Source organism: Vombatus ursinus, unplaced genomic scaffold (assembly GCF_900497805.2).
Source record: "Vombatus ursinus unplaced genomic scaffold, bare-nosed wombat genome assembly UNPS02014784.1, whole genome shotgun sequence".
NCBI lineage: Eukaryota > Metazoa > Chordata > Mammalia > Diprotodontia > Vombatidae > Vombatus > Vombatus ursinus.
In genome coordinates this window covers 4,209,192-4,232,957 of record NW_020954562.1, presented here as the reverse complement: position 1 = coordinate 4,232,957, position 23,766 = coordinate 4,209,192, and the positions used below count along the sequence as shown (strand labels likewise).

General features: G+C 41.0%; 1 protein-coding gene across 1 annotated transcript in view; it reads left to right on the top strand.

The window, feature by feature from the left end:
* FREM3 (FRAS1 related extracellular matrix 3) overlaps positions 1–21,878 on the top strand; it is a 123,489-nt gene extending 101,611 nt beyond the window's left edge. Inside the window, exons 13-24 of the mRNA XM_027866815.1 lie at positions 1,008–1,166; positions 2,895–3,198; positions 5,482–5,613; positions 5,955–6,286; positions 12,493–12,688; positions 14,488–14,592; positions 15,139–15,266; positions 17,239–17,373; positions 19,348–19,474; positions 20,264–20,451; positions 21,111–21,257; positions 21,366–21,878. Of these exons, the coding sequence (XP_027722616.1) occupies positions 1,008–1,166; positions 2,895–3,198; positions 5,482–5,613; positions 5,955–6,286; positions 12,493–12,688; positions 14,488–14,592; positions 15,139–15,266; positions 17,239–17,373; positions 19,348–19,474; positions 20,264–20,451; positions 21,111–21,257; positions 21,366–21,878 (2,466 nt within the window). The remainder of the gene's footprint in view (positions 1–1,007; positions 1,167–2,894; positions 3,199–5,481; positions 5,614–5,954; positions 6,287–12,492; positions 12,689–14,487; positions 14,593–15,138; positions 15,267–17,238; positions 17,374–19,347; positions 19,475–20,263; positions 20,452–21,110; positions 21,258–21,365) is intronic.
* Positions 21,879–23,766: the final 1,888 nt, after the last annotated feature.

Sequence of the window (23,766 nt, the reverse complement as noted above, 5' to 3'; positions counted from 1 at the left end):
GAAGGAAGGAAGGAAGGAAGGAAGGAAGGAAGGAAGGAAGGAAGGAAAAAGGAAACAGAATGAACAAATGAATGAATGAAGGAACAAAGGAACAAAGAAAGGAAGAAGGAAAGAGAGAAAAAGAAAGAAAGAGACAGAGGTAGAGATAGAGAGGCAGAGACATAGAAAAAAAGGAAATGGAAAACATAATCTTATATTGGTCATTTCCAAAAATAAATACATTCTACACATCAGGATAGAGAAACCTACTTCCTCCTAAGATGGCCCAATCCACTTTTGGTTATCTCTCATTCTTAGAAACTTTCTTCTATCCAATCTAAATTAGCCTCTTTGTCACTTTCACTCTTTACTCTCAGTTCTGCCCACTGGGGCCAAGCAGAATAAGTCTAATCTCTCGTCCATCAATCAATTAATCAACAAGCATTTATTCATTGTTTACTATGTGCCAATCACTGTTCCATGGGACAACTCCACATCATAACCAGAATTCTTTGCCAAGAGTATTATTAATCACTCAGACAGGTGACTGAAGGAGCTTGCAGAATTAATATCCATGAAGATCAGTAGAGTGAGGAAGAGAGCTTATTTACTATAGGTGCTTTAGGCGTGATCTTTTTCTGGAGAGAAGCAATAAAGGTAATTCCTAGGAGAAACTTCACGGTCCTCTGGTTCTTTCCTGACTACAGGACATAAAAATGAAAGTCCCAGTTGTGGTCATCTTTGGGTGGTTTTCTTGCCCCTGTCGCTGATAAACAAGAAGAAATAAATGGTATATATTGATGACACCAGTGAGATTCTGGGCATCCAGGCTCTTAACCCTTGGAGCCACTAAGTGTGGCCCCACGTAACCCACCCAAATCAGAGTGTGAGCAAACAAAACAGGCAGACAAGCAATGAAAAATCAGAATGAAACACTATGGAAAATCATCCCTGTGATTCCAGTTTTGCCAACTCTGCTCTTCTGGAAAAGTCTTTCCTTTAACAGTCCTTCTTATTGTATATTTCAGATGAATAAAGCCATCGTGTACATCGAAGAAATGGACAGTGTTGCAGATGTCACCTTTCCAGCCATTCCCCAAGTGGTCTCACTCCTCATGTACGATGACAAATCTGCAACCAAAGAGAAACCCAGCCCCCCAGCCGGCTACCCTGTTGTGTGTGTGACGGTAGGACCCATTGGCTTGAGCCCTGCTCCGTGCTAAAAAAATCTCTTGGTCCACCCAAAAGATCTCTTGAAATAATCAAATGTGGTCATTGATATGCAGTGTTTTGTGTACTTTATAGCACTATATAAATGTCAGCTATCATAATTATTATTATTACTTATTATTATTGTTTATTTTGCTTCCCATACTGATCAGTGCCAGAGGTATGATATACCTGAGAGTAACAAGCATCAATCAGTTAAACAGGCCAGCATTTATTAAGTGCCTACTGTGTGCCAGGCCCTTTATTGGGCACTTGAGATACAAATATAAAGTATGAAAAAAATCCCTCTCTCCAGGCTTACACTCTATTGGGAAGATGACACTTACATGTATAAGTATATGCAGTAAATACAAGTTAAATACAAGAAGGTTAAATGCAAAGGTAATAAAGGAGAGAGGGCAGTTGAGGGGATCAGGAAAGGCTTCATATTGAGGTCTATGAAAGCAGATTGGTTTGTTATTGCTGTTTTTGCCTTTGAATCTGCAGTGCTTAGCACAGTGCCTGGCACATAGTAGGCAATTTAGGATTGCTTGTTGACTTGACTTGTTAGAGCTGTATTTTGAAGGAAGAGAGAGAATCTGAGGTGGGGGTGAAGAAGGAGAACGTTCCACACTTGGGAAATGGGTAATGCAAAGGCATAGAAACAGGGATACAATGCCCCCGGGAGAAACAGAGAGAAAGACAGTTTGGCTGGGCCTTGAGTGAGGAATGGCTAATGACGCTAGAAACCTAAGATAGGGCCAAGTTGTAAAGGGCTTTAAGAGCCAAACAGAGGAGTGTTTGTTTTATCCTTGAGGCGTTACAAAGCCACTGGAGTTTATTGGATAGGGAGGTGACATGGTCAGACCTGCACTTAAAAAAATAAAATTTTGGCAGCTGCTGCCAGAGATGGATTGGAGGGGAAGGGACTAATTAGGATGCCATTGCAATAGGCTAAGCATCAGCTGCTTAAAGAAAAAGTTCTCAGTTGAATTTTCAACTCCTACTCACCCATAACCTGATTTCCATTAGGCCTGTCCTAGTTCATTTCGGGCCTTTGGTTTATTAACCCATGCTAATTTCCATGATTACTGTAATGCCTGAGTTCTATGTTGCTTAAGTGACTTGATATTTTTGAATTTCTGTAATATAGACTAGCTTATCTTATATGCACATACATGCTAATCTCAAATGTTGTTACTCATGAGGCCTTCCCTAATGCCTACTCCACCCCAATTACTTTGTATGAACTTTATATATTTTTTTCATTTATTTTCCTCCAATAGAACATAATCTCATAATTTCACTTCATTTGTGTCTGACTCTTTATGACCTCATTTGGGGTTTTCTTGGCAAAGATACTGAAGTGGTTTGCCTTTTCCTTCTCTAGCTCATTTTACAGATGAGGAAACTGAGGCAAACAGGGTCTTGTGATTTGCCCAGGGTCACATACTTAGTAAGTGTTTGAGGCTGGATTTGAACTCAGAAAGAGGATTCTTCCTGACTCCAGACCTGGCACTCTATCCACTGAGTCACCTAGTTGCCCCTCCTAGAAAATAGGGACTGTGTTTTTTTTTCTCTGTATGCTCCATACTTGCCAATAAGTTCTAGTTTGTAAATACATGAGTATACAAATCATATACAATAATTTATAAATTCAAGATATACTGCTTCTCTCCCCCCACCTTTTCTCTTTCTCATTCTAGGCGTGCAACTCCAAATATTCAGACTATGACAAGACAGGGTCCATTTGCGCAATGGAAAACATTAATGACACCCTGACTCTGTATCGGTGGCTGGTTGGTGCTCCAGCCAGCAGCAATGGAGTCACCAGGCCCATGCAAGAAATAGACGCGGACACTTTCTTCACCAACACCAAGTCTATTACCCTTGACTCCATCTACTTCCGAGCTGGGTCAAGGGTACAGTGTGCTGCACGAGCTGTTAGTATGAGCGGCAATGTGGGGCTAGAGCTTCTGAGTTCAGTCATCACTGTCAGCAAAGAAGATGGTGAGTGATAAGCTTCTAAAGAGTAATCCAGGGCAGCTAGGTGAAGCAGTGGACAGAGCACTGGCCTTGGAGTCAGAAAGACCTGAGTTCAAATCCAGCCTCATACACTTGACACGTACTAGTTGTGTGACCCTGGGCAAGCCACTTAGCCCTTATTGCCTCATCAAAAATAAAAATAAAAAAAAAGGTACATATCCTTTTATGGGGAAGCTAGATGGCACAATGGATAGAGCACCAGTCCTGGATTCAGGAATTCCTGAGTTCAAATCTGACCTCAGACACTTGACACTTACTAGTTGTGTGACCCTGGGCAAGTCACTTCACCCCACTGCCTCACCCAAAAAAAAAATAATAATAATAATGAAGAGTAATCCGTAGTACAATAGGAAATCCCAGGACTTCCTGTTAAGAAGAGGGAATTATAGAAACTATAATCCTTGAACTCTCGGAGAGCTTGTGTATGTCAAATGGATTCTACATGTAGGAGATAATTGTAACCTGCCATTTATCTAGACTTCAAGCATCCAGAAAAAGGTCCAATAATTCAGATTTTTGTTTTTGTGCATTTGTCCATTTTGCCTCCTCTATTCTGAGAAAGAAACAAATGACTAATAAAGAAAATGTCAGAGATTCACTCACCAAAGCAATAGCGGATGGACACAGATCCAAGCCAATCTCACAACTTCTGTATTTACAGTATCATTCCATAACTTTAATTTTTTTTATTTTTACTTCACAACATTTCTGTATATCTCTCCACCATCACCACTGAACCTTCGCTTATGCAAAAAAAAAAAAAAAAAAGGAAAAAAATACACACAACCAGTTAGCAAACCCAGATGACAGAGTGGCTATATCTGGCAGTGTAGACAGCATTCTACATTCTCATTCTTGTACATCTCCACTGAAAGGAAAAACATGTTTCATCATCTCATCTCTGGGACCGTCATTGGTCATTACAGTTACTCAGAGTTCAACTTCCTTTTAGTTTTTTGTTTGTTTGTTTATATTTTTGTAGTGCTGGTGTAGGTTCTTCTAGTTCTCTTTATTTCACTCTGTATCAGTTCATGTAAGCCTTCTGATGTACAATAACTCATTTTCATAATGGTGGCCATAAGATCTTCAAGACCCTGAAGGACCACTGAAATTGTCAAAGATGACCTGGTGCATGTCTCCTTTCTTTGAAAATGGATAGCCTAGGTGTGGTATACACGCTCATTTTTATCAGAATTGTCAATTGAATAGAACACCACCGTTCTCCAATCACTTTAGATAAATGGGAGCTCGTTATTTTTGAAACAACCTAGTCAATCATTTGAATACCTATCTACATATATGGGTGTGAATACATGAGTATATAGGTGATTTCATGAAGTCATAGGACTGGAAGGAACTTCAAGATATTATTCAGTAACATGTCCAGAGATGACTTTTTGTGCTGAACTTGGGGTCACTAGTATTCTTGGCTGCCATATCACACTGTTGGCTGATATTGAGCTCAAAAGTGCACTAAATACACCCCCCCCGATCTTTTCTCAGACAAGCTGCTATCTAGCCATACTACCTTCATCTTATACTTGTGAAGGTGATTTTTTTAACCTAACTTTACATTTATCCCTATTGAATTTCATCTTATTAGAGCTACTCTGATGTTCTGGCCTGAACTTCAGAGCATGGGTAATTGTATTTGTCTATGGTCCCCCATCATGAGTTTTCCCTTTGTATTAACAGATTCCTTTGTAGTCAATAGGAGAATCTCAGAAGGTAAAGGAGAAGATGGCAAAGTGGTCCAAAGATACCAATTCTATCCAACAAACTTGCTTTGAATGTCTACCATGCACAAAGCACCAAGCAACTAACGAAAGAGAGCAAACTGATTCAAATTGATCTTTCCCTTTCCTCTTAAAGGACTGATTGAGCCAATTCTGCATTGAATAATTAGCACCACCATTATTAACTCCAGTTTTCATTTTAAACAAAGCTTCCAACTCTTCCCTCTCTCAACCTTTCATCACAGCTGGAAATGGAACTACAGGGATAATATTTCTCCTTTACCTGCATATCTGTTCTGGCAGAGGTGCTAATGAATGATAGCTTGGCCAAGAATCAAATAGAGGTAGAAGTAGAAAGCCTAGATAATTCCCAAACTAAACCAGGAATCCTCAAGAGTCGAATGTAGATAGAAGTCAGTGGGTTGAATAAATCTGCATGCATTACTTTCTGTCTTCATCTTTCCAGAATTCCCAATTTCCTTTACATTCTCACAAGTTTATGTTTCCCTAGGCCTCTGTCAGCCACGTATGCCTGGAACGGTAGGAGCTGAACCCTTCTCAGCCAGGATCCGCTATACTGGACCAGATGAACCTGATTACCCCAACCTGATCAAGCTCACTGTGAGGATGCCTCACCTGGATGGTAAGGTCCATGCCGGTGGGTAGCAGAGCCCCCACTTTACAGGCAAGAATTTCTATTCACCAGGAGGACAAATGAATTATTAGGGGTCATGGACCAAGTCGGTAGAAGGAAATGGCAAACCACCCCAGTATCTTTGCCAAGAAAACCCCAAATGGGGTCACAAAGAGTTGACTGGAAAATGACCGACCAAGTCAGTGGCAAAACGGAGAGTCACAAACTCAGGTTACCTAATTCCTTCCTACTCAAGACATCTCTCTCCTAAAACCCTGATTCTCCCTCCCCCTCCCCGTGTGCTTCCCCACTTGAGGCTGTCAGGCTTACCAAGTTGTATCATATTTCAGGAATGCTGCCAGTCATCTCCACTCAACCTCTGTCCAACTTCGAGCTGACGCTGAGCCCTGATGGGACTCAGGTGGGCAACCACAAGTGTTCCAACCTCCTAGACTACAGTGAGATCCAGACCAGGCATGGTTTCATCACAGAATATACGAGGAGCGCAGATATAATTGGCGAGACATTACCCTACCAGTACAACACTTCTTTGAGATCTGCCCAGACCCTCCGTTTTTACCACAACCTTAATCATGATGCTTGCCTCTGGGAATTCAACAACTACTATGACATGTCAGAACTCCTAACAGCCTGCGGTGGCTCTGTTAGCACTGATGGCCAGGTATGTTTCATAGAGAAGGTATTTGTTGCACCCTGGTGGGGGGGGGAGAACCAGAGAAGCAGCATCATAATAACATCTTACATCTACCTCATGCTACAAAGAGTTACACAGGCTATCTCACAGGGTAAGCACTACACTCACTGTTATTATAATACATATTTTTTCTAGACCTATAATTCATCAACGTAGGGAACTCCAAGAGTGGAAACTCCCTTCACTGGTACAGTTAGGCCACTTGTCTATAGTTTATAGTCTCAGAGAGTTATATGGAGGAACTGAGAGGCAACATGACTTCTTTCCTGTGGTCACTTGACAGTATGTGTCAGAGGTAGAGACTTAACCTAGGTCTTCCTGACTCCAAGGTCAATATCATGGCCTGTATCCCCTATTGCCTTTCATCCACATTGTTTAGATAAGGAAACTGAGTCTCAGATAGGTTAACATAACACGCAGGTGTCAGAGAAGGATTCAAACCTAGGTCTTCCTGACTCTAAGCCCAATGCTCTATCCATGAGTCACAGAAGCACTGAGGATCTGAGATGCCAACATAAGCGCAGTAATTTACATACAGAGGTATTTCATCTAATATGAATTGACTTTATGAACCTCACTAGTTAATCAATTAGAAAAGTTTTTTAATCTTCAAAAGTCTGGTATTATATCAAGAAACATAAATATCATGATAATCAAACAGAATATTACATACCATTAAGCCTTCTCCTTTACTCACTACATCTAATCAGTTATGAAATTTTGTAATTTTTACCTTTACAGTATCTCACATCCATCCCTTCTTATGACTTACCCAGTCATCCCTCCAGCTCACATTCTCATCACCTCCCACCTGAACTATTGCAATGACCTCCTAAATGGTGTTCCAGCCTTAAATCTCTCCCAGCTCAAGTTCACCACACCACTACCAAAGTATTTTCCTTAAGTGTAGGTCTGACTGTGTCACTTGCCTACTCAATAAATTCCATGGCTCCCTATTGTCTGCGGCATTTAATGTCCTTAACAACATAGCCCTGATCTTCTAATCTAGCTTCATCATACATCATTCTCCTTGCCCCTCTTCCCACATCCTACAATCCAGCCAAATTGGACTTTTCTCTGTTCCTCACACATAACACCTCATCTCCCATCTCCATCCCTTTGGAGCAGCCATCCCCCATACTTGGAAGGTACTTCCTCACTTACTTCAGGACCCAGCTCAAGTGCCAGCTTCTATACAAAGCCTTTCCTCATCTCCCCAGCTTAGATTACCTTGCCTTTATCTTCCTTGTGTTTACTTGTACTTTTTTCTGTACATGTTTATATATGTACATGCTGTCTCCCTCACAGAAGGTGAGCCCTACTTGACAGCGAGACTATTTCCTCTTTTGTCACCTTACCACAATGTCTGGGACATTGGAGGCATTTGGTAAATGGCTATTGATTGCTTGGTCAATGAAAAGAGTGAGGTCCCAAGAGGTTGGCCTCCCTTGGGGAAGTCCAAGGCCACGCAGTTAGAGCTAGAACCCACATTTTTTAATTCCTAGCTCATGTTCTTTTCATTATGTCCCACTACCTCTCCTGAAAAATTAAAATTCTTAGAAATAAAAGGATTTCAGAGAGGCAGTATGGTGTGGTGAATAGAGTGCTGGACTTGATTTAGGAAGATCTAGATTCAAATATCATGGCAGACACTTATTAGCTATGTGACTGTGGATCAAATCACCCCATGTCTCAGATCTTCAGTTTCTTCATCTGAAATAAATAATAAAGGATAATAATGGTGCATGTCTCATGGCATTATTGTAAAGATCAAATGAGATAATGTAAAATGTTTTACAAGCATTTTTTAACAAACCCCTTAAAGGGGGCTATGTAAAGGTGGACTAATAAAAAAAATAAACAAAAGGATTTCTCTTGAAAGGTTTTGCAACTTTCCACTATCAACCCTACATCCCAGATTCCCTGCCCTTACTTTTACACCCCCGTAGAGATACCTGAGAAGTTGACAGTTGGTGGAGGCTGGCAGAAGCAAGACTTCCAACCCCCACAAAAGGAAAAAAAATCTCTCCATCATACAAGTGGGAGGGAGCTATGAAAACAGAGAAATTGTGAGTGCTCAGGCACCAGTGGGAGAGATGCTGCTGAGAAGGGCCCTCATCATTTGCCAGCTCCCTCCTCCTCAAGTGCCAGAATAGGTTATAAAGATACACAGTGGCTAAGGTCTGGCATGAGCCATCTAACCTTGCCTCTCCTTATCTCGTGTTAAGCAAGTGATCACTAAGAAACGTAGGGGTTCCTCAGCAAGAAGGCTTGTAAAATTGGTTAAACCAAGGACCTCTGCATCCATAGTGTTGGGGGTCCTTTGCCTGCTGTCTGCTCATCTGAATCAGTCATGTGTCATCCCGAAGACCTGTCCATTCAGGTCTAGGTCTGGAGGGCAGTATCTCTCTCATCTTTGTGTTTCCCAAGAGAGTCAGGATTTGAAACCTAGGCCCTGTTTGTCTGTCTCCCTCTGCGTGTGGCTAGAGGAAACTAGCTTCCTTCATTCAGATGAATGGGAGAAGTCTCTACTGAGGAGACTAGGCTGGCTGGTTAGTCATGAGACACTATCTCTCACTATCTATATAGTGTTTATATAGCGTAGAGTAGTGTAGAGTGTAGAGTGTATATAAAATGTGTGTGTGTGTGTGTGTGTGGTGTGTGTGTGTGTGTATATATATACATATATCTATATATACATATATACTATATGTAGTGTAGAGTATAGCACCCAGGGAAGAAGGACCCTGCATACTTAGTCTATTCTATACTTCTTGGGTGACAAAAAGGCAAATCAGGCTTCTTTAGCAGCTCTTTTTAGGGAACTTTGAACTTTCAAAGGATCTGTAAATGGTCAAGAATAACCAAGACAGACAGGCAGCATAACATGGGGAAACAGTGCAGAGACAGGATGCTGGACCTGGAGTCTGGTTCCAATTCTGCCTCTCATACTTGACTCCCTCTGTGAGGCATAGCTGAAACCTTTGAGCCTCAGTTTTCTCATCTGTAAAATGGGACTAATAATAACACCTATAGGACCTGTCTCACAGGGTTGTGAGGATAACTACTTGTTGAGGAAGTGGTTAAAGGGATTCTTTACAGGTACAGGTTGGACTACATGGCTGCTGGAACAGTAAAATTCTGTGAGTCTGGTGAGGACTCAAAAGAAAACACTTGACACTTACTAGCTATGTGACCCTGGGCAAGTCACTTAGCCCTGATTGCCTCACCAAAAAGCAAAAAAAAAATAAAAAGGAAGAAGAAGCAATGTATAGAAAAGTGCTTGACCAACTTCACAATACTATATAAATTTAAAATATAAGTAGCATTATTTTTAGAAGCTGAGAAATCATTAAAAATAAAAATCATCCTCGACCTAAGGCAGGAAACTATTTTTTTAAGAAATTGAAGGGATAAGTTCCTAGGAAGTTGCATATCTGCACGTGTGCCTGTGGTGTCCAGATGCATTTAGTTCCCCAGCTACAAGACAGAGATCTCCCCTACCCTGAGTCAACACTTTCTTTGGAAAGTTCTTTGAATTCTAAATGCCATCCCAAAGCAGAAGCAGCCAGGGAATGGTGTACAATGATGCGTGTTATTATCATTACACCTGCTCTCAGACTGATGGAAAGAAAATGGAGGGCATGGTTGGCCTCAGCTCTCCATCTCAGTCACATTGCTCTCTATACTCACGTTTTCTCTTAACACAGGCTTTCACATTTAACACTTAGAGCCTCTCTCTTAACTATGGCATTATCCTGATTTCAATGAATAAGCATTTATTAAACATTTACTATGGGCCAGGTACTCGGGGTACAAAGAAAAGCAAAATTATGGCCCTGCCCTCAAGGAGCTTATATTCTGATGGGATAGACAACACGCAAATTCTTGAACATACAAGATATATACAGTACAGATGGGGTGGGGGAAGAAAACAAGTATCTCTTAAGCACTTACTATGTTCCAGTCTCTCTGCTAAACACTTTACAATGATCTCATTCGATCCTTATAACAACCCTGAGAGATAGGCGCTGTTGTTATCCCTATTTTACAATTGAGGGAACTGAGGCAGACAGAAATTAAATGACTTGCCCAGGGTCACACAGCTAGTGAGTGTCTGAGGTCAGTATAGCTGAGGGAACTGAGGGTCTGAGGTCAGATTTGAACTCAGGGTTTTCCTGATCTCCTGCTAATAGCACCCTATTAGGAACTGGAAGGAAAAGGAAAGAATTTGAGCTGAGTAATAAGAGAGTCAGGGAAACCAACAAGTGGAGGTGAAAAGACAGAGTATACTGCAGAGCTGAGAGATGGAATGTTATGTTTGAGGAATTTCAAGTAGGCCAGTATAGTTAAATAGTAGAGGATATGGAGCAGAGTAGGTGTTGGAGGACTAGAAAAGCAGGGGATGTTTCAGTCTGTTCCCCAGAGATATCAAATATCCCAGATGAGCAGTCACATGTTTGGATATTGCAAAAGAAAAATATAGAATCCAGTGGGAGGTTTGGAGCACACTATCCTGTTCTCTACCTTAAAACAAACTGCTTATGGGACTTAGTGTCTCACTACAATACAGTACAGCACATTGCAATACAGCAAGCATTTATTAAGTGCTTACTGCATGCAAGATACTGAGGGAGTTACAAAGTTAAAATTATAATAACTTATTGGTATCTATCACTTTCAAGTTTGCAAAAGGCTTTGCGAATGTTTAGCATGTTTGGGCTTTGTAACAACTCTGATGGGTAACACAGATATCATCACACTTTTACAGGTGAGAAAACTGAGGTCTCGAAAGATAAAGTGATTTATTTTCAGATGCACAGTTAACAGGCGCTGCAGGCAAGATTGATACCAATGGGTTTTCCTGCCCACAGATCTGGCACACTACTGACTATGCCATTCTGGCTCTAGCAGGAAGAGATCTCAGTGATCATATAGGCCAATTCCCCCATTTTATAGGTGAAGAAACTGAGGATTGGAAAGGTAAGCTAATGTCAGCTAGGTAGAAAAGTGGATAATGTTAGATTTGGAGTCATGAAGAGCTGAATCCAATCGTGCCTCAGATACTTACTAGCTATGTGACATTGAGAAAATCACCTCAGTTTCCTCACCTGCAAAATGGAGATGATAATAATAACACCTACCTCACAGGACTGTTATGAGCATCAAGTGTTTTGCAAACCTTACACCACTATATAAATACAAGCTATAATAATAATTATTATGTGACTTGCTCATGGTCACAGAGTAAGTCAAGTGCCAGAAGTGGAATCCAACTGCCTATCTCCAGGTCCAGCGGTCTCCCAACAATTCCACGGTGCTTCTTCATAAACATCCCTAAGGGGCTTACCCTCTTCTATGGGACAGGACACCTGATCTCCATAACATTACATGATAAATACAGTACAGAGTTTTAAAATTAAGTGTTGTTTGAGACCCGAGAGGAAAGGTGACCAACTGGGAGAATGATACCTTTTTGGATAGACCTTTGAAGTGTCTCTGTAGGAGAGTATCCAGGGTAGAGAGAATCTATTAAAAATCAGACCCAACTAGAGAGTTGGCATTCCAGGGGAAACACATATGTGTGTGTCTGTTATCCCAACATTTCCCTATGAATATAATAAAGGACAGACACACCCAAAAGGAAAATGAAAACAACTAATGATCATTCATTCAACATGCATTTACTAGGGAACGACTATGCCTGACTCAATACACTAGGTGCTAGAAATGTTGCTGTTCAGTCATTTCAGTCACGTAGGACTCTTCAGGACCCCATCTGGAGTTTTCCTGGCAGAGACACTTGAGCGGTTTGCCATTTCCTCCTCCAACTCATTTTACAGATGAGGAAATTGAGGTGAATGGGGTTAAATGACTTACCCAGGGTCACCTAGCTAGTAAGTATCTGAGGCCAGATGTGAACTCAGGGAGATGACTCTTCCTGACTTTAGGCCCAGTGCTCCATCCACTGCACTACCTGGCAAAGACAAAAATGAATAGTGCCTGACCTCAAGGAGCTTATATCTTATTCATCAGAATAGGAGGATCTGAAAATAACAAGCAACGTTGGATGGTTTTCACCTGGTGCTTAAAGCTGTGGAGGTGAGGTCTGTGGGGTTTCCCACATCCCCATGTGTACGGGTCTTAACCTTCTCCATTTTTCATTTTTTCAGGTATTAAACCTTGTGCAGTCCTATGTCACCCTGCGTGTGCCCCTCTTTGTCTCCTATGTCTTTCATTCCCCAGTGGCAGCTGGGGGGGACTGGATGCATTTCGACTTGCAATCTGAGCTGAGGCTTACCTTTGTGTATGACACTGCCATACTATGGAAAGAAGGCATTGGCAGTCCCCCAGGATCAGAGCTTCAGGGTAAGTGTGTATAGGACTACTCCAGGGAAGAAGAAAGAAAAAAATCATATTTATATAGTGCTTCTCCTGTGGGAAACTGTAACTTCATTTTTGGGAAAGAGTATGGTACAATAGAAATTCAAATGCTGGATTAGAAGTCAAATTTTACTTTAGTTAACTAATTGATTTAATTAATGGATTAATTTAATTAATTATTCTTGCTGCCTGAGGTAGTGTGACTTAATGAATAGAGAGTTGGCTTTGGAGCCAGGAAAATCTGGGTTCAAGTCCTACCTCTGACCCTATGTTGGACTTGTATCACTGTCACAGGTGACCCCGGCCAGGGACTTTAAGATCTTAATTCTCTAGGCTACTCTCTGGGACTCAGGTTGCGGAGAAGATCCTAGCCTGCATTGGTAAAGGAGCTCCCTACAGGCCTGCAAAAATCACAAATCTAGTCCCTAAAACCCCATTCAGGCTCATTAAATTCTAAGCCCAGTTGTTTAAGGTCTTCCAATGTTGTCATGACCCTCTTAATCTTGGACCCTGGAGCAAAGTCCTGGCTACCTTGTCTGAGTTATTCCTCTGGTAAGCAGAGTCAGTTGTGGAGAGAGACAACATGTTTTAGACATTAACTGATGCCATAACTGAGCCAAGACAACCAAGAGCGACATCATAAAACACTGCAAAGAACAGAAGCATCTAGAACTAAGCTATATCCAGTTCTAAGAAAGTATGCAGGAAAACCAATAGAAAACTCTACTAGGAATAGAAAGAACCCAAGATCAGTGGGCCCAATTCAGTTAAAGCTGTTCCACGCAAAGCCAGGAGGATAATGAATGCACTGAGACATGAGTAGATAATCTGCTTCTAAAGAAAAATCAGCAGGAACTTACCTTTTCATAATAAACCAATATTCATCAGGATTCCCTCTTTCCCATCCTAGTGCTGAGTAGAGGATTTCCTTATCCCCTCATCTCTGGACAATGGCAATAGCTTTCTGCCTCAAGTCTCTCCTCATTTCAGCTCTCCTCCACCCAGCTACCAATGACCTTCCAATAATACAGTCCAACCACACAACCCTCCACTCCATAAATTCTGCTAGCTCCCTATTATTACCTCCAGGATAAAATACAGAAGTCACTGTTTGAGGTAGCTGGTGACCCAGAAGATAAAGCACTGGGCCTGGAGGCAGGAAGACCTGATTTCAATGCTAATATGTATGTATATTTACGTATATGTATGTGTGTATATGCACATATATATGTGTATGTATTACAGATACATATATACATGCTTGTATGCAGATGTGTATATGTGTTTATAGATGTGTATGGGCAGCTAGACAGTGCAGTGGAGAGAGTGCCAGGCCTGGAGTCAGAAAGATTTTTCTTTGTGAGTTCAAATCTGGCCTCAGATACTTACTAGCTATGTGACCCTGGGCAAGTCACTTAACCCTGTTTGCCTCAGTTTCTTCATCTATCAAATGAGCTGAAGAAGGAAATGGCAAACCACTCCAGTATCTTTGCCAAGAAAATCCCAAATGGGGTCACAAAGAGTAGATATGACTGAAAAACAACTGAACGAAAACAAATTTGTATATACATACATATATGTGTGTGTGTATATATATACATATATATATATGTAGTATAGTACAGCATGTGCACAATTGTTTGCATGTTTTCTCCCCCATTAAAATGTGAGATCGAGGGCAAGGACTGTTTTTGCCTTTCTTTGTATCCCAAACACAGCACAGTGCCTGGCACATAGTAGATGCTTAATAAATGTTTGTTGTTTTGACTTCTTCCTCTGCTTAGGAACTCTTCACCCAACCAGCATGCGAATCAATGAGGAAGGACGGCTGGTGGTTAACTTCCAGACAGAGATCCGGTTCCGAGGACAATTTGTAACATCTTACCCAGGTAAGAGGTCCATTCAGTTCCTGTCATGGTAAGACGGTCATCCAGTTTGAGTTATGACACACCATCCGAAATAGCACCAACTTGCAATGAAATGATAGAAGACCTAGGTAGAACTCCAGACATGAGAAGAAGGATCACAGTAATCTGGACAGATTAGGTCTTCTGCTTTCCTAGATCTTTCTGTCCTTTTTGTGGAAGAGAAAATGGAAGAACCTGGAAAATGGCTCCTCCCCTGTGGTGTTGTAGAAACAGCACTGGATTTGAAGACAAAGATACTGGGTTTGAATCCCAGTTCTGCTGCTCACTCATTGTAACCTTGGGGAGATCACTTCATCCTTCTGAGCCCCAATTACTTCATTATAAAACAAGAGGGCTAAACTAGTCGATCCTTGAGTTCTCCTCTATCTCCAAATCCTATGAAGCTATGACTATTTTTAGTACCTGTTATCCACAAGTCTCCATTCTTTTATTGGTACCATGGATGAGTTGTTATTACCTAATAGCATTGCTCTTGCCTGTGACCCAGCCCTTGTTCTCTCTGCCTAGGAATGTCTCTGACATCAATGGTGATGTCTATGGATCACCCTGGTCTCACCTTCACCCTAAGCCTCCTGAGGAGCGAGCCAGCCTTCCACCAGCCAAGGCAGCAGTGGGGTTTTGTCTCTGACTTTGCTGTGAGTTTACATTTACAAATCAGGGTATGAGTGGAGATCTAAAAAGAAAGGTGTTTCTGTTATTAATCCTCAAGTTTTGTGTTCAGACTTCTGCTTTGGTCACTTAAAAAGGATGGGAAAGAAGAGCTTATACAGTGGGTCAGATTCTACTTGGGTAGATTGGAGGAAGAGAGATCAGAACAGTGTCAGGTAATAAAGATAATATTTGTTTTCCCTCTGATTATTCATAGCATCAAAATTATAGAGAAAAACTGCAGAACATGTGCATCTGATAAGAGAGGCCATTACAGGGCTCTGTAAATAAAAAATATATACAAAGTTGATATAATTGCTCAAAATTCAGGAATACAGCTTGATTGTCAATTGCTCATTTATCCCTTTCTTTATTTCTGCACATTGTTAAAACCTCCCACAAAATTAACCAAACCAACTTTAGACATTCATGAGATGGAAGATGTCAGGTAGCACAAAGGATAGACTACTGAACTTGGAGTCAGAAAAAGCCAAGTTCAAATCCTGGCTCAGACATTTTCTTCATCATGACCTTGGACAAGTCATTCTCTGTGCCTGTTTCCTCATGTAAAATGTAGGGACTAGCCTTTGTGGCCTTTGAAGTCCCATTTGAATGGTGTGTCTGAATCTATAGTCCCATAGCCTTTATTATTAAATAGGAAATATGGGACACATTCCTCTAAGACAGTCCTTATTATGACATGGATGTGACTGTGGGTTTTCAAAGGCAATGCCATCCAGATGCATGCTTTGGGAGGTCCCAAGCTGCAAAGGCTTTGAACAGCTGCCTGTGAGGAACCGTATAGCTTTCATTTGGAGAACAACCCATGCTAAATTCAGAGAGGCTCACTGCCAAACGGTGATAGCTTTTCTTCAGCCAAGGCAACTCATAAATAATAAGACCTTAAGAGGTTTCAATTTTCATTAATAAGAAGGAGAATCCACAAGAAGAAAATCATGGGTCCTTTAAGTATAGAAGTATAGGACACAATTATCATAGATGTTGTTCAACTCTTTGTGACCCCATAGACCACACCGTCCATGGAGTTTTCTCAGCAAAGACGCTGGAGTGGTTTGCCATTTCCTTCTCCAGTGGATTAAGGCAATCAGAGGTTAAGTGACTTGCCCAGGGTCACATGCTCAGGTCTTCCTGACTCCAGGTCCAGCACTCTATCCACTGAACCACCTCACTGTCTCCCCAGATATCATAGATATTAGAGATATAAGCAGGCAGAATCTCTGGTATCAGACAGGAAGGAGCATTTGCAAGGTGGGAGCACTGCTCAGTTCCTCTTAGAATCCTGATTTCCAAAAACAGGATACAGTCATCACAAATGGCATCTATCCTTCACCACAAGGATGCCCAGAAATGCATGCATATAAGAAGCTTGAGTAGTTGACTGGAATGAGGCAAGATTCTGGGCCTCTCCTTTTCAGAAGGGCCTGAAATCAGTTTGTTCCTTTTTAGTGGCATGGTGAATAGAGTAACAGACTTGAGTCAGAAAGGCCTGAGTTCAAATCCTGCTTTAGGCCCTTCCCTGGGCATGTCAATCAAGCCTACCCAACCTCTGTTTTCTCCTCAGCAAAATGAGAATAACATTTAGCATTCTTTATATAGCTCACTAAGGTATGCAAAGCACTTTACAAATATTATCTCATTTAACCTCATAACAACCCAATAGGTAAGTGGTATTCTGGTCCTCATATTACAAATAAGTAAATAGAGGCAGACAGAGGCTAAGTGACTTGCCCAGGGCCACACAGCTAGTGTCTGAGACTGTACTACCCCATTCGACTGTTGTAAAGATCAAATGAAATAATATATATAAAGTGCTTTAAAAACCCTAAATCTTTATATAAATGCTAGCTATTATTATCATCATCATCAACAACATTAGACTTGCCCATTTTCAAGGAAGGCCTGTTTGCCTGCTCATTCTAATTCAGTGTGTTTGGACAGATTCGGGACTATTCTGGGACCTACACCATCAAGCTTATCCCATGCGTGGCGGCCCCACAACAGGAGTATACTCTTCCTATAATATGTCACCCCCAGGAGCCGATCACTTTTGACCTTGACATCAGGTTCCAACAGGTAAGAAATATGCCTCGGGAGAGGACTGATCTTTCAAGTTTTCCACTTGGCTACTGCGATCCTCGTGGCGCCACATTTACTGAGGTTTATCCAAACTTTGTCCTTGCTCTGCAACTCTGCACCATTAAAAATTGTGCCATCAGATGCAGGAGAAGATATATTTTATATCTAGAACTGTAATTTCATAAAAGTGGGGATACCTAATGCAAAAACTCCCTTCACCAATGCAGATTGGCACCTCATCTGTAACTTAGCCTTAGAGAATTGCCTGAGAGCACTGAGATCAAATCAATCAACAAGGATATATTAATTACTTACTGTGTGCCAGGCACTATGCTAGGCAATGGGAATATAAAGAAAGACAAAAATGACACAGTCCTTACCCCCTCAAAGGGTTTACATTGTATCAGGAAAAATAATATATACACACTTCAGTAAATACAAATATACATACACATGGAAAGAGAGAAAGAAAAATGGACAGATGGGGATGTGAGAAAGAGAAGAGAAAGGAAGAGGAAGAGAAAGAGTAAGAAAGAAGGAGAGAAAGAGAGAGAGGTAATAAGGTAATTTGGGGAATGAGGAGACCCTAGAAGCTGATGTATTGAGAAGGTATCAGTTGTGTGGACAATGGATTGGAATAGGGAGAGCTTTGAGGCATGGAGACCAATTAGGCTGTTGTAGTCATCATCAATCTGATGAGATCATCAATAGAGAGGACAGCCCAGGACAGAGACCAAAGGTACACCTACAGTGAGTGGGTGGGAGTATGATCTGGCAAAGAAGACTGAGGTGTGTCCACTCAAGTCAAAAGAAATGAGAGAGCAGTGACACAAAAACTCAGAGAGGAGAGAATACAAGACAGAGATGGTGGTCAACAGTGTTAAATGCTACAGAGATGCCAGGAAAGATAAGGAGTGAGAAAAGACCATTGGATTTCACAATTAAGAGGATCATTGGTAACTCTGGGAAGAGCAGTTTCTGATGAGGTCAGAAGCAACGGGTCCACAGTTACACTGGTAGTATGTGTCAGAGGAAATATTTGAACATGGGTCTTGCTGACTGAAAAGACTATACCATATTGCTTCACTTACAAATACACATAAAACTGCCAAGATTACATAAATTTTTTTTTGTTCTTTATCTTTTTTTCGTAACACCTCTTCTATCATTTTGTCTTGAAGTTAATACCCTTCCTTGTTATTTAACATTTTGTATCTCATTTTATATCTCATTTCAACAACTAGAATCTAAGTCCCTTCAGGACAGAAATTGTGTTCTATTGCTCAGTGCATTATATTTGTATAGTGTTTGACAAGAAGTGGTCTTAGAGAGTTTACATTATTTTTCCAAGGTCACACAAACTAGTAAAGTTGGTAAAGCCAAAGCCAGGATTACAACCCTCATCTCTTTCCTTCTTATCCAATGCCCTTTTCACTAGGTTGTTCCTTATTTTACATATTTCTATACCCCCTGCAATGCTTTGCACATCATAAGTCCCCAGTGTTGATCTATTGCTTATTCACTCTAGGGAAAGTAGAATTCATATTTCTGTATAAAGCCACATTTTGCTCTCCAAGGAAGATAATGCATATTTATTTATTCATTATGTATTCCTAATCTCTGCTAACTAAATTATATTGGCAGTGATAAGAATATGAAAGATATTCATTCAATAAACATTCACTGATCACATATTATGTGATCTGGAGGCACTGTGGGGAACACAAAGATGCAAAAGACACAACCAGGTCACTGCATGGTGAAAATTAATCACAAGTTTTACTATTGTGTAATTGGAGGGAACCTTGTCCACCATAATGCCGTAGAATGACTTGGGTCATTTAGACATAAACAGTCTCTTCTGAACTGTTTTCTAACTCTTTTTGTGTAGAAGATTATAGTTTCATTTTGGAATTAATTGTCTAATTTTCAGTAAACACATTTCTTTTTTTTTCCCCACCCACCCTCAAGGTCAGTGACCCAGTAGCAGCTGAATTCAGTCTAAACACTCGAATGTTTCTCTTCTCCAAAAAAGATCTCTGGATATCTGATGACTCCACGGGCTTTGGGGAAGGATCTGATGTAGCCTTTTCTGAAGGTAAAGACTCTTCCAGGGCTATAATTAAGCGTGTATTATTGTGTTTGGATATTTTAATGCCATTATATATCAAGGAAGGAGAGAAGGAAGGAAATAAGCTTTTTTTTTTAAAGCACCTTTTATGTGCTAGGCATTGTGCTATTTTTACAATATTCTCTTAGTCCTCATAACAATACCGAGAGGTAGGTGATATTGTTACGCCTATTTTATAGTTGAGGAAACTGAGGCAAAGAGGTTAAATGACTTGCCCAGGTTCACACAGCTAGTACGTGTCTGAAGGTGGATTAAACTCGGGGGTTTAGGTCCACACTATATCCTCTGCGCTGCCTAGCTTTTTAATAAGCAATAAGGTATCACTAGTCTCGAAGATCATCCATCTTAGATTAGATCACTGCAAGCTAAAGGAAATTGAAGCCTTTAATGATGAAAGATCCTAACCAAGAACTAGAATGACCTTTCAAAGGCCATTTAGTGTACTTTTCCTTCTTACAGGATCCTATTTATATCAAGTAAGCAAATAAGAATTCATTCTACTTTTAATACCTGGAATAAAGATTCTACCCCAATCTCAGAAACCCGTTCTTGCAGCCCCCCTCAGAAAGTCCCAGGAAATTCTGTTTGTAACATTCAAAGCACAAACAAGTTTTCATGTAATAAAGAGAAGCTGTCTCTTGTTGAATGTTTCTTCTAAAATAAATGTCACATTCAGAACCAATAGCACGCTGTCAGAATATGAGATGATAAGCTATTTGCCATGTTACAAAACCGGTCTTGTTTTCTCTTCCTTAGGTTCCATGATCTATGGCCGGGTTATGGTGGACCCTGTCCAGAATCTTGGTAACACTTTCACTTGTAACATTGAAAAAGTCTTCCTCTGCACTGGTGTTGATGGGTATGTACCCAAGTACAACCCAGAAAATAAAGATTATGGATGCCTGGCTGATTCACCCTCTCTCCTGCACAGATTCAAGATACTGGTATGTAATCATTCACCTCTTTATCCAACAAGACCATCTGCTGTGTGCCCATAACAACATAAGGTAAAATGGGTGAGACACAAAATAAATAATGATGATTGTTAAATAGAGATAATAGCACCTACTTCACAGAGTTATTATTAGGAAGAGATAACATGTAAAGTACTTTGCAGCCTTAAAGTTCTATATAATTGTTAGCTGTTAAAATTATTATTAGGTAGGTAGTAAACTATTATTATCTTCATTTTGCTAGTGAGGAAACTGAGCAAGGGCAGCTAGGTGGCGCAGTGGATGGAGCACTGGCCCTGAACTCAGGAGGACCTGAGTTCAAATCCAGCCTCAGACCAAACACTTGGCACTTACTAGCTGTGTGACCCCGGGCAAGTCACTTAATCCCAACTGCCTAAAAAAAAAAAAAAAAAAAGGAAAGGAAACTGAGCCCCAGAAAAGGTGCAACTTGCCTTGATCCCACAGCTAGTAAAGGGAGTAGTCAGTTTTACAACCTAAGGCTCCTGATTTAAAATCAAGGGTTCTGTTACCCTACCAGGGCCTCCTGAAAAACTCTGTGTTCTATAAATAATTTAATCTGAGAAATAAACTGATAGGCTGACCTTTCCTTGACTGATAAGTAAAGCATAAAATTCTTCCTGCCTTCCTAGGATAGAGCTCAGCCAGAGACACAGGCCAGGAGATTTCAAAATGTGTCATTCAACGCTCATTTAGCCGCTGACCATGTAGATGCACTTCCTTTAGTGAAACAGTCAGGATCTGATGGTTTCAGCCTGTCCTCAGCAGCCCTCTTCCAGGTAGGAACAGTCCTGCCAGGTGTCCCCCCAGATTCAGTTAACTTCCTTTTTCAGTACGTTCACTTATGTTTTATACTGCTTAAAACCAGTTTCTTTTTATCCTCAAAGGTGGCTGCTGGGAGACAGTGGTATCTCCAAGCAGTTTATACTGTCCGCTCAAGAGAAAATGCAAACAAAGGCATCGGGAAGAGAAGCATAGAGTACCAACACATGCCTATCCCTGCCAATAGCCTGGCGGGGGTCCTTTCCTTGAAACGCAGTAGGAGAGCTAACTCAGATGCCCCTACCCTGACTCAAGACATCAATGCAGATCCAAACAGGGGCACCAACATTCAGCATGTGGCCCTGGTCCTTTCTACCAAGGCTGTCTTTAGCCACAAGGGATTTTTGCCAATGGGAACACATGACCAGCAGCCAGGGTTAGATATGGCAGGCGTGAAGACGCCAAGAAGCACAGGACTTGTTTTAGGGGGAGCCATCGGCCTGTTGCTGCTGAGCTGCACTGTGTTAGTAACCGCATTTCTCTTGAGACACAGGAGACGGGCTTCGGGCAAGGCCATTCCAGGCAGCAGAAAAACTAGAACCATACAGCGCAGCAGCAGTGACTCCTCAGAGGTTTAGCATTGGCTTCAGCATCCAAATCAGGTTTTCATTCTCTTTAGTGGCTATTTATGCTTGGCAACAGAAACTAGTATACACATATAATTCAGGGCTCCTGGCTCAATGCCAAATGAGTCATTACTCCCAACACCCCACAAAATATGCATATATACACAAACACATGCATGCATGTACACCTATACATACATGTGTATATATACACATGCACATATTGCCTACCTATACATGTATGTGTATGCACATACATGTGCGTGTACATGTGTACAGACAGAAAACAAGATGTGCTAGATTGCCTATGAAATTTTACACTGCTAAAAATTGCTGTCCTAGGGTAAGAAGGTAGGTGGCAGGGGACAGAGTGCTAGACTTGGGGTCCCCAAGACCTGACTTCAAATCTTGCCTCAGTAACTGACAAGTTAATCTTTCTCAGCCTTAGTCCCCTCATCTGTAATAGGGATAATAGCACCTACTTCATAGGGCAGTTGTGAAGATGAATATGAAATATTCAATAACATGAAAGCCCTTTGCAAACTTGTAACAAGGTGCTGATATAAAAAAAAATTACTTGGGGGTGGCTGTTCAACTTGCCTGGTTATATGGGTAGACATTTTATACATTTGGGGGGAATTCAAGAAGCATTCATTGAGTGCCTCTTAAATTCTAGGTGCTAAAAAGACAAAAACCAAACAATGGTAGCCTTCATGCAACTTCCTTGAAAAGGTGGAGCTCACGTCCCTTCTGCTGGGAGGGAGAGACACGGATGAGTACATAAGTATATACAAAAAGTAGAGTAAATCTGCAGCAAAATCAAGGGAGGAGAGGGTCACTAAATGGGTGGGAGAGAGGATATTAAAGAAGCTCTCACTCATGTAGGAACTGGCATCTGAGCTATGCTATGAAGGAAGCCAGGAATTCTACAAGGCAGAGAGGTGAGAAAAAAGATCACCTCAGGGAGGAGGGATGGCATGTGCAAAGACATAGAGATGGTAGATTGAATGTCATCATGGGGAAAGTAGCAAGTAGGCCAGTTAGGCTGGAATGTAGGGTTGGAAAGACAGGTTGGAAACAGGCTTTAAATATCAGATTAAGGGTGAAATTGGCAATCTGTTGGTTTCACGTGGTGTGAAAGAAAAAGGAAAACCGATCAACAGCAAGGAATGGCCCAATAATACTACAGAGACTTGAAGATCCAGAGCAGCCTGTTTTCATCAGCCTCCATTATTTTAGTATTAGAGAAACTGGTTATTAAATTGGCTCAACACACTCTAGTATTTCATTCTCCTATGCAAGAAGAAATTTCTCTTTTGGAAGCAGGGATGCACCAGTGCAAAATGTTCCCTTGAGCTAATCTGGAGAGAAGGGTTATGATCTACTGCCAGGATTTCCTTAGTTTTACATAGTCAGCCAACTGTTATGGGCAAGTAAAATTTTGTTATTTTGAAGGACATTCATGTGACCTCACCAATGTACATACACCACAGTTTTCCAAAATCTGACTGCAGAGAGAATGGATTAGTGGAATATACTGTAGAAATATATATTCGATGTATAGAAGCCAAAGATCTTTTTTTGTCCTAGAAAGCTACATGAGGTTTGAGCATCATCTAGCAAGCCTAAAGTTTGGGCAGGTAAGAAGGCAGACAGGAAAGGGAAAAAAAGATGAGAGTGCCTCGAGTGTCCCTGTCACACTGGTTACAGTTGGTCTGTCCCTGGATTAGATTACCACATATTCACTACATTCATTCAAACTTCAGAAGCCTTCTAACTCAATACTTTGAAATAGGTCTAGGAGTTAAAATACCTAGCTTCTACTACCCCTGTCTTGTGTCATTTTTTATAGCTTTGCACAATAAATTCCACTTACATGTCTACAAATTTGGAATAGAAG